The 11,835-nt window shown below is 38.5% G+C and overlaps 1 protein-coding gene across 1 annotated transcript in view; it reads right to left on the reverse strand.

Annotated features, from left to right (window-relative positions):
- Window positions 1-1,511: 1,511 nt before the first annotated feature.
- REEP2 (receptor accessory protein 2) overlaps window positions 1,512-11,835 on the reverse strand; it is a 35,446-nt gene continuing 25,122 nt past the window's right edge. The window contains exon 9 of the mRNA XM_062627743.1: window positions 1,512-1,595. Coding sequence (XP_062483727.1) covers window positions 1,584-1,595 — 12 coding nt within the window. The 3' untranslated portion in view covers window positions 1,512-1,583. The remainder of the gene's footprint in view (window positions 1,596-11,835) is intronic.

An 11,835-nucleotide genomic window follows, 5' to 3' on the forward strand; every position in this document is an offset into this window, starting at 1 on the left:
CGACGGGCAGTTTTCCTCCGCGTACGGCGCGATCTCCCGGCCAGCCCAGCTCCCAGGCGGCCGCACACGGGAGCAGAGGCACGCAGCGCTGCCCACAGCCCCCAGGCCACGCGGTCGGGTACGCATCTCGGGTGACAGGCAGGCCCCGTTCGCCGCGGGAATCTGGTTATACGAATCGCAGTACCAGGCTCTGCCACCTTTGTGATTTATGTAACTTGAGAGCAGTGGCTGGGCTCTCTCTGCCCACTTTTAGAGCAGATTTAAACCTCTGTCCTACTGTTTTAACCGAGTTGCTGTATTTAGGGTCGTGCCTTGTCAGTAACACTGTACAGTGCCTCCCACACGGATGCATTTCCACCCTAAAATCGATTATAGGTCGTAGCCATACAACACCTGCAGGAAAAACATAGAAAGCTCCCACTTACCTGAAACCTGTATATTAGCTGCCATTAAGTAATACATCTGTTCTTTGGTATTTATGAAGGGAAATCATACTGGTTTACAAATGTAAACTAGGCCAAGGCTCTGTTTTGAAAATCTGATTTGGTGCTTTCCCTTTTTTTTTTAGTAAATTCAAATATCTTCTTCAGGGTTTGAGAAGTTCCATACATGATGATTGCAGTTTGATTTCCACTAGCCTGTCACAGTTTGGAGCCCTGTTAGAAAGGGCAGAGTAGCAGAAGTTGTCTTTTTCTACAAAAGCCAGTTTGCTTTAACTCTTCAGCATCTTACTGACATTGCAGAAGCCATTGTATCCTCCTTTCTTTTTTTCCCTCCTATTTTTTCCCATCAAGATCTGAAAGAACTTTATTTCAGTTAATGCCTGATTCCCAGAAATGTCACTCACGCACCCCACATAGGTTAGGCCTGATATTCTAGACTTGCTTGCAACATGTCCCCTCCACTGTTAAGCCAGGACATGTTCCTGGATTCAGTGAAGTACCGGAGGGGCAGTGGATGACTTACAACCCATACACTGAGCTAGAAAGTTGCTGTTGTCATTCATGCAGTGAGAGACCTCTATCTGCTAGTTTCCCAAACTCAGGTTCTGTGGCGTTTTTGTTTGTTTTTAAGTTTTGTTGTTGGTTAGTTGTTTCTGAATACAACATTAAGTCTGTAGGAACTACATGAAAAAGTTAGAGTTTTACAACTGAAAAATCAAGATGTGTTTAGTTCATCCAGCCAACCTTTTGTTTGCTTTAGGGATGGTGTGGTCAGACTGGAAGTTGTGAAAGAAAGCTTTTGTAGTTAGTGAAGCCTCTAGCTATTAGAATAATATCTGTGTTTTGTTTTCTAGGAAGCGTATTTGAATGTCCAAAGAATCTGCTGAAATAGACTGGTATTAAAAAAATAAAAATCTTTCCAAAATGGCAGAATTTAAATACATTTTTAACACTTCACTTAGTGCTTCTAGTGAAAGTATGGGAATGTAAGAATTTACCACTGGCCCAGTCACAATTTTATTTGCGTTTAGTAAGTTTGGTTGTGATTACCTAACGGATAAACACTTGTGAAAGTCCATCACCATCAAATGTACTCGTTGGCTCCCAACACATTTTAGTGAGAGGAATGCTATTCCAAGGTCACAAATAATGCTGTGGGGTGAGGGAAAGATAGGAGAGATTGGGATATTAAGCTCCATGAATAAACCATCCATCTCAAGCCACTGGAAAAACGCCAGTCTCAGCTTCAAGTCTGCAGAACAGTGAAAAAAATAAATCTACAATACTGTTTTTTTTTTTTATTTGCTATTGCAATAGTAGTGTTATTTTCTGTTTTCTGGTTCATAGATAATCTTTTTCAGCAGCATTTCTTTTCTGTGCTTAAGACAGTTTTAATAATATAGCTACATGAATACGGCTGTGGCAGTGACATCAGCCAATTTGACAGATTAAAATTCCCCACTTAATAACATTTATTGAAAGACTCATTGTTTTCCTACGTGTTCACTTTTTCTCTATTTTGCTCTAGAATGCATCATAACAGCAAATATGTTAGCCAGCTGTTTTAAGATTCTTGCATGCAAGTTATCTGTGACAGTTTGCTTAAAAATACCTAGTCATAATGGATGTTTTCTATCATCTTTCCTACCTTCTAATAGTCCAGAAAGCACTACATCATTCTTTGAGGAACAACTTCAACCTGCTTCTTTGCAAATTCACAGCAAACATATTTGTTTGGCTTTTATGCCTTTTCTGCATTGTCTCAGTAATGTACAAGCTTCAGCTAATGAGGGAGCCATACCATGATTAGGATGTCTTCTGCACTGGTGTATTTAAATGTATCTTTCTAAGTCACTTTCCAGCCACAGAGTTCATTCAGCTCACTGAAACTTTTTTCTTCTAACAGAAATGCATTGGTAGGCTTTTATTTATTATACTACTTTTCTCTATGTCCTGGGTTGAGCAGTAGCAGTCATTTTTCTCCTTCTTACTAGCTGGTGCAGTGCTGTGGTTTTGACTTTCAGCCTGGGAACAGCGCTGATAACACTGATGTTTTCAGTTGCTGCTCAGTGATGTTTACTCTGACCAAGGACTTTGTGAGCCTCATGCTCTGCCAGGGAGGAGGGGAAGCTGAGAGGAAGCAGAGACAGGACACCTGACCCAAACTGACTAAAGAGGTATTCCATACCACAGCACATCATGCCCGGTATATAAAGCAAACCACTACCTGTACACATCAGACTTCCTATCTTCCCACATTACCCACAAAGTATATCTGGGTCCCTGAGCAAAAGCAATCCCATGAGTGGGTGCCTTTACCTGAAGCAGAAATAACCCAGACTGTCTTCCCCAGCAAATTCTTTATGTGCACCACAGGAACTTTATCCCCTTCTAAAGTATGGTTTATATGCCGGCCATGACGTGCTGTGGTATGGAATACCACATTCCTCTAAAGTCCGTTTGCTTCCTTTCCTTTAAAAATAGAGGGTGGGGGAGAGAGAAGACCCCTCCTTAGGAAGCAAGCTGTAGTGAAACTAAGCTTGCATTTCCTGTATCAGTGCTGCTTCTGATTCAGTATCCATGGAAACTTGATTTTCCATCCTGCTGCAGGAATTGACTGAAGATTCCAACCCACTTGGCACAGGGAATCACTATGATATTAATTAATGTCAGGCTATAAGGCTCCCTTTATTATCTCAGATACTCTTTGCATTAATCAGAACAAAAGGTTGAATTAGCTTTCATCAACTTAACAAAGAAAAGGCCATCTAAATCTTTACCTCCTCAAAACTGTACAGCACATAGAGGCTACATCTTGGAAAACACTGATTTCAAATGGATCTTGGCCAAAATGTCAACAGGAGATGGTGCACAGCTGGGAGCGCTGTATGCAAATCTCCTTTTCCATGTCTTACACTCAGCTTTTTCACCTATGCTGCTAGCTGGATTATCCTGGGGCAAAAATTCAGTCCATCCTTCAGTATCAGAACATACCCTTCTCTTCCACAGTTCATTCTGTCCTAGTATATAATGTGCAAAGCTCAAAGAGAATAAGCCAAAAGGGACTTTTGCTAGGGAATATTGCTTTGAGATTTCTCTTTGAAAGCTTTTCATTAATTATAAACATAAGCATGTCAAGTTCCCAGGGGGTCTGCTCTTGGATCACCCACCTCTGGATATCTGCTTTTTTAATTGCTTTCCTCTTGCTTTTATTTCCTGCTTAATTCCCTAGTTGCTGACCCCATTCCCTTTATTTCTCTCTGATCTCCAAATCATCTCAAATACACTGTGTCTTTCCTGCTTGGACATGGAATTTTATTTTTTTTATCTTTTTATCTTTCTGATAGTTTGTATTTAGCAGCTGGTCCTTTTGTAACCATGACAACTACCTGATGATGTCAGCAAAGGATCTCACTACTGTCTGAGGAGCTGGATCTTATTAAATGCCAGGGATGCTGCTTGAGCTGATGTTCTGTGTTCTGTACCCAGGGGAATTTTGTCTGGAGTCTTCTATATTTTTCTGTATGCCAGGAAGGGCCAATTCCTTACGTTAGCTGGTATCCTTCAGATGATTTCCCTTCTCCACCTCTGGTTTGCATTACTGAGATACAATCCCTCCCACAGATGTGGGCTGTTGAGGGAGCAGTATAGCAGGAAAGATGGCAGGGATATTATGATAGAATAATCATACAGTCCTTGGGTTTGAGCCAAGAAATGATGCTGTGTTGCTCTGTTACATCTCAAACACGGACAGTTTATGAGAAGAAACTGACTGGTTGCAAACTGTAATCTCAGGTGCTGCAAAAGCTGCTTATACTCAATGCAATAGTTTTGGATTCCTGGGCAAAGCTAAGTAGCACTGCTTTCTCTGACTGGTAAACGCAGGTAGGGGAAAAGTGAAAGTAATGTTTTGAACTGACTTCGTGGCAACTCAAGACACGTTAGACAAATAGTTAGGAGGGTGAAGAAATGCCACAGACTAGTGAAAGACTGTACTGGTGTACAAGGACACCAGTATTCTTGGGGGAAATAATTCTCCCGTCTAGCTGGATTTACAAGTTATGTGTTGTGTTTTATTGCTAACTCACCACCATGTCTGAGAACCCCATCTGTGATTAAGCACTCCTCAGTCTCAGGCCCAACATCAGGCTCCTTAGGCATCTAGAGATCCAAATGCTGTCAGAGATAAGAGTCAGCCAAATGTAGACTTCCAGGAAGAAGAGAAAGTAGGCAAGCACCTACTTCCCACCCATAGCAGAGCTAGACCTTCTCTCTGTGTTCCTCTTCTTCCACTGTAAAAACACCAACCCACACATTCCTTCCCCTTTCTCCTCACATCAATAAAAATCATCAGGTGCTGTGAATCTAAAATCCTGGAATAACACCTCCATGAAAATACCCGCTTTATGTTCAGCTTCAGTAAGAATAATTTTTTTTTTTTTAACTCTAAGAAAGTGCTTAAATAACAATAAAAATAACAAAATAAAAATAACAAAAATAATACATATTCATTATACAACCTCTTCTATCTTTCTTTACTCACTTCAGGCCACTTAGACTTCAAAAGGAGCCTTAAAAAAAGGGTGAGGCTAGCAAAGATAATTTGATGTGAGTTTAGAATGAAAGGATGTGCACAATGAAGCAATGAGGCAGCAAGTCTAGAACAAATAAGCAAAAGTACTTTTCGGTAGTAATGCACAATGGAGCTTAATGCTGGATGATGCTGTAGAGGCCATAAAGACGAACAATTACAAAATGGACTAACTAATGAAGGACCTATTGGTGGCTACTAAATATAATGTGAAAAAGCGGCCTCTGGCTTAGGAATTACTTGATAATATATTGGACAGTGCGGACAAGAGAAAAAAAAAAAAATCACTCTGTGCTTGCTTTGTTGTGTATTATCAGCATCCACTATTGGAAGCCCTCAGCCAAGAATTAGATGGGTTAAGGAGACCTGATCTGTCATTTTTTCCAAAGGCAAAGCTCAATAAAGTACAAAAAAGTTCTCAAAAAGTTCAAGTCTTGTTTCTAGAAAAAGAACAATTAAATGCAACACAACTATATATATGTATTAAAAAGGGGGTAAATATATAATATCTCAGAATGTATGAGTAAGAACACCTTAAAACAAAAGGGAGTATTTCTGCACAGTACCTAACGCATGTAACTGTCATGAAATACCAGAGACAGACATTCAGCAGATGCAGAAAACATTGAGTACTACATCTGGTTAGCAACATGTTTCAACCTGGATTTATTCTGAAGAGAGATTCTTCCCTCTCCAACCATCACTGTTTCTTCGTAACAATCCAAATAAATCTTGAAAACTACTGAATAGAAACACCATTAACTAGGTAAAGACAGTTAACACTTTTTGCAGTCATCTACCGCTGACTCTCTCAGTACTATCAGAGAGATAAACCTAGGTTGACTGGACCACATATCCGAGGTGCTTCAGCAGTTGTGTCCTGAGCTTTTTTGGGAAGGGTTTAAAGTTTGCCACAGGAACAACAGGAAATGGAAACTCTGTATTTCAGACCAAAGGGTAATTTAATCAATCACTTTTATATACGGGCCTTCGGAAGAAACAAAAAAACCATCCTGTTCCATTATGACAGAAATTTCAAGCCAGTATCTTAATATCTGACATGCTAACAAGAAACTCTTATTCCAACTACACTACACGTAGCATTCTGTTTGGCTTGCTGTTCACAAGCAGTTCCGGTACTTGTACATAAGTTACGTATTGCCAAACCCCCTCGTTTCTACATTCGTTTTTCTTTGCTTTAAGAAAACAAAATGTAGTGTTTCTCAAAAAAGTATGCACTAGTTCAAATGCTATTCAGGTGCTCTGTTCACCTGTATTTAGTAGGTCAGATAATGTTATCAGTGACATTCCTTCTGGCCTTCAGATCTTTTATAAACAATCTTCATGCTTCAACTTGCCTCTTCCTGTTTCATCTCCTTCAAAGCTTTCATTTTTGCTTCTCTACAAACTTTTATCAAAAATCTCTACAAACTTTTATTGCTACCCAGAAACAGTGGTCAATAATTTTCTTCTGCTTAGAAATGTTTTGGTGTAATGGAGCAATTCTACCAAAGCTATTCAAGATTTTCTCTGTATCACTGCAGACAGATTGCCATCCCAACCCCAAAGCATCCCTCCAGCCTGTTTCTCTCTGCATTTGCAGTGTTGTAAGTGAAGGTGGCATTTGCTACACCACAGGGAGCAACATCTGAAAAGGAACAGGACAGTCAATGATTCCTCAGCCACTCAGCTAGCAGCTAAAATCTAACTCTCAATGCTATTCTCTTTTTCTTTTTCCCCTCACTTTAACCAATTAGATGTTACTTTGGCAAGCGTTTCTTAGTCTCATGTTCATCCTCCTTTCCTGAGGAATCAAACGTATCTTTTCAGTATTTTGTATGGTTTCAAAACGAATCTTTGGGACCTACTGTGAAGAAAGAACCTAAGATTCAGAATCTCCCCAAAGCAGCAAGAGTGCTACTAATTTGCTTGTAATGTTTTCCCTACTACACAACTCCACGTGAGAAGAATGTGAGAAAAATGACATTTTTCCAGTCTGTGAAGCACAGTATCTTTGCTTCTGCTTTTGTGGCTTTCCTGAAGGGCAACTCAATCAGTTTAATGCACTGGAGATGGGGAAGGATGGAACAACTTTTGCATATGGAATTATTTCTCAGGAATAGAAATTTCTGCTATTGCAGGGAATAGTGCAGCCCTTTAAAAAAAAAAAAAAGTCCAGAACAGGATAGCTCAGGTTTCTTGTAGCAGTTTTGTTAGGGATAATATCAGTAATCCAATTAAGCTTGTCAGATTTGGAGTAGGCCCTCAAATTTCCTTCATAAATAAGGCTAGGATATGATGTATTTCACAATACATGTACTAGTATTTTCCTTCTTTCATTAGATTGAAAAGTTTACCCCAATACAACCCTTCACAGAATGAACTATAATCGTATATAAAATAAATACTACTACTACTAAATCAGCAGGTTCTACGTCAGCTTTCTCGGTGAGAAAAATATTTAAACTACAGGGTTTACAGGATACAGAAGTGCACTGAAACTCAGCAACTAAAACTGTGGAAATGCAGCACATTTCTCCTCCCCTATGACAGGGAAGCAGTCAGGCCCTGCCTCGCCCTTTCAATTCTTTCTATACTGCTGTTATTTTTAGTCTGACAAAGTTTTGCTAGTCAAGATTCGGCTCATCTATATAAAAGAGAAGAATGGAGTACAAGAATAAAATTAACAAAAATAATGCCACAAATTCATGGGCAACAGGAACATTTTCGTGTCCTCCAGGAAGACTGAAAGATACCTTTTGCAATGGTTTCATGTATTTATAGACGTTCATACATTTAATCATATGTGCCATTTAACGAACATTTATTTTCCAGTTTTTCTTGCACATTTTTAAAGCATACCTGTCTTTGCATAGTTGTACTTGGCAGTGTAAACACTTGGACAATTAGCTCTGGTGCACTTCTCACATCCAACAAACCGGGCAACTGCTTTCAAGAACAACTGCTTTAAGTTAGATTTGAACCTGCAGCAGTCTTAAATGCTACCACTCATTTTCAGATGCAATCAGTACTTGTGATTCCAGTATATCCTAACTCTCCAAATATTTTGCTTTATAAAAAATTAACTTATTAAGTATTCTCAAAAGCTGTTTATTGCTAATCAGATGTGCTTCACTTTACATTCAGTATGGTTGAATGAAATTAATTCAAAAGGGATTAACATACAAGCTTTCAGGTAAGCTTTCTTGTCTCTTCAGATAGCAACACGTTACTCTTGGATAGCACATGACTTAAATTAATCTGTTAACTGCTTTGAGTAACCTTCAGAGAAGAACAGAGGCAACATCTGTCTCCAATACAAAATGATGTGGCTGTAACTGCCTACTGCTAAGTTTTAAAATATATGTTACAGATATTTTAGCTAGCTAATCTCCTGCCCTGCCTCTCAGCAGGTTATTGCTCCTGAATGTGTACTATTTGCCTTTCACTTCTCAAGGCTGATCAGTGTCAAAATTCCAAAATAAAGCACAAGTTCCGCTTCAAATAAAATTTGAAGGGAAAAATGACTTTAGAATAGTAAAAGATAAACCAATGCTTAAATATACAGCAAGTTAAAAATCACCATCCCCTGACAGGAAAAGTCTTACAATTGTTAGAAGAGTGGTAGACTTTACAGGTTTTACTAAGTTTAGCTTGTAAAACCTGAGGAAAGAAGTGCAACTGTAATAAAACTAAAACACACTACAAATACGTCGTTTGTTTGTCTCCACCTCATGACTAAAGTAGCTCAAGTCTGGACTGTATGCTTACCTTGGATCTTGGGTTTGCTTGAACTGCTCTATTACTAAATGCTAAGTTTTTATTGCAAGCTGAGCGAGACTTCTAAAATCAACCTGACTGAAAGCTCATTGTCGCTTCCTCATCAATATGCAGAAGGACTATGTGACATTTCTATGGAACGTCTCTGTACTCTTGGGACTGATGATTCAGTGCAGAGCAGCTTGGAAATTCTACGAAACTTTAGCCCTCCTCATTTCCAAATGGCTTCCTTTTATGAGCTTGTCAAACTCAACTAAAAATGTTTGCTTTGTGCACAGTAAGAAAGGGAAGAATAGAAATTTCACAGCACAATGGATTAGGCAGCTCACTAGAAAGAGAAAGCTGCATTTTCACGAGCAGCGTGAAATATATCTCCTAGGTTTAATTCCTTTTTTTCTGCAGTTAGGAAAAAAATACTGCCAAATTTTAAGGTGCATAGTGAGCAACACTCAAGCTGAAAGAGCACACACTTAAGATCTCTGTAATGTCAATCTGATGAAATTTTTTTCCTTGCTTGTCACAGTTTCATGAAAGAGATCAAGGAAGGAGCCATGTTTAGAACAGGGCTAGCAACTGGCAAAACAAACGTGATCAAACTGGAAGTGTCAAAACAAGTATAAAACCACAGACTAATTTTGGTTTTCACACCACTGCAGAGTTTAGAGACTAGCCTCACCTCAAATTACACAGTATTTGATGGAAAAGACCCATCTCAAGAAAACTAATACCTCGTCATACCTTTCAAAATCCAGCAACTGTCCCCACAAGCCTACAGACAGGAAGGTACCAATCTGTGTCCTGTAAGTGATTCCGCTACAAACTGTCCTTGGAGTCACAGTAAAATACAACAGGAACAAAGACAAATGAAATCATGGGATCCCCTGGTAAGTAGCAGTCAAAGACCTCACAAACATTCTTCCCACATCGGCTATTTCTTTGGAAATATATTTTAAACACATAATGAAACTATCTGGAGTGGGAAAGTCAAAGCTCTCTGGATTCAGTAAGGCCAGTAAGAACAAATTTGCATAATTTACTGTGTGAGAGGCCAGCAGCACATTCAAAGACACCAAGGAAGACATAGTATTGCTTTTTTAGTCACAAAGTAAGCACCCACTATATGAAAAAAAAACACTATTTCTGGGAATGCTGGGATTAGGTTCATTGTATGTATATTATATATGACTGGAAATTAGATCCCTTAAGCTTCCTCACAGGCAATTTCAGAAGGAAAGGAAGAAAGCAATTTTATTAAGAACTTTTACCAGACCTTTTACTACATTTAATTATATATCCAGATTTTTAATTTTCCAAGGAAACAATTATTTTGAGAAAGACCTACAAAGATAACAGAAGTAGTGTTGAAAAGGAACTGAGTAGAATACTTTAAAACTTGATACAGAATCATTAGTGAATCATATATTAAATCCACTAATGATGCAGGTTAAGATGCATTGTAAAAGCTATTGAACATAGATATGAAAACCAAAGATACCTACAATATTAACAGTTAAATTCCTTTCGATTTCAGGGGCACAGGCTATCAGAGGGTTAAAAGGAAAGTCACAACAAAAAGTGAATTAAAAAAAAAAAAAGAAAAAAGCGCAACCTCAAAGGACTATGTAAATATCTACCAAGAAATGTCTTTAATCACCTTCAAAGAACTCTAGAAAACAAGATGTATTGAGAAGAAATCATTGGATCAATATTCGATACATATTATGGCAGCAAGAAACAATCACTGCATTTGATTTATATTTGCATAATCTCACATGTGGGGAGTCAGTCATTCTGCTTTCAAGGAGTCTACATTCATTACTGAACACTTCTGCAAAAAAAAAGGGTTCAGGCAAAATTCACTAAATTCAAAACAGTGTATTTTATAAGAGAACCATTAAAGCTTTATGTATGCAAAATGTTAGTAAAATACCATCTTGTATGCCCACAAATCCATCTGCGATGCATGGGTGAGATGCATGCACAATAGGAATGGCAGTGTCAAGTTAGAATTAAATGAATAATCTAAACTAAACAATGTACTCAAATTACTTCTTCCTCCTTCTGTAGTGAGTAGTCTTAAACAGGCCAGATTTTTTCAGGTTTCATAGTTCTAATTAACATCTTCCTTATAGCCACTTCTTCAGGATGGGTGTTTTCTTCTACCACAGATGAGTACATCTGTGTATGGTGACTTCATTCAACCAATGTATGTTCTCCTTGGCCACTTGTTTTGTTGTACCTGCAAGCTTATTGATAAGGTCTTCTTTCCCCGCTTCTTGCTTTTGCTTTCTTGTTGCATGGAAATCTGCCATAAATCCTGGCACATGAGTTAGCTCACTCTGGAAAGAATCCAAACGTCTTTGGTGGGACTGTTTCTCCTATTTCACTGCTAGAACATATTATTACTGAATTCTGTAAAAATCAATTAAAGCTATGACTGCTGGTTTTTATTTTTTTTTTTTCTGCAAGATGAGCATGGTAGCATTTGCAGTGTCTTTTACTATGATGGTGGCAGAAGCTCCATAGCAACAGCATGTTTGCATTCCTACCAGAACCACATTGCTCCTGTACTGTCTATCAGGAAAAGAATTCTAATACATAGAATCACAGTTATTTAATTTGTGTGCCACAGAATTTACACTGCTTAAGAGAATGAAGTTTTAACTAAAAAGCTCCATCTACCTGCCCATAATTACCAGAGGTTTTACTGTTCCAGCTTTCTTGGAAGTTTAGAGTGATATTTTTTTGGTGCTAAGGAACTGGAAATTTTGGTTTCCTTCACCAGTAATTTGCTATTATACAAACGCATGTAAGAGCCGTCTGGAGGGTTTAAACATATATTCTTAAATAATCCTTAACGTCTCTTGTAGACTCTCCAATCCTTTTCTTTACATGTACCCACTCAAAATGGTTTTTGCCCACTAAAAACTGGCCAAGAAAACCTTTTAATAAATTACACACAAGCAAACCAAAACAGATTAGATAACAAGCATCCAAACGGCTGGGCACAGTTATATGAAA

This window comes from Pezoporus occidentalis, unplaced genomic scaffold (assembly GCF_034315485.1).
Source record: "Pezoporus occidentalis ecotype Australia unplaced genomic scaffold, CSIRO_AGI_Poc_V1 ctg305, whole genome shotgun sequence".
Taxonomy (NCBI): Eukaryota; Metazoa; Chordata; class Aves; order Psittaciformes; family Psittacidae; genus Pezoporus; species Pezoporus occidentalis.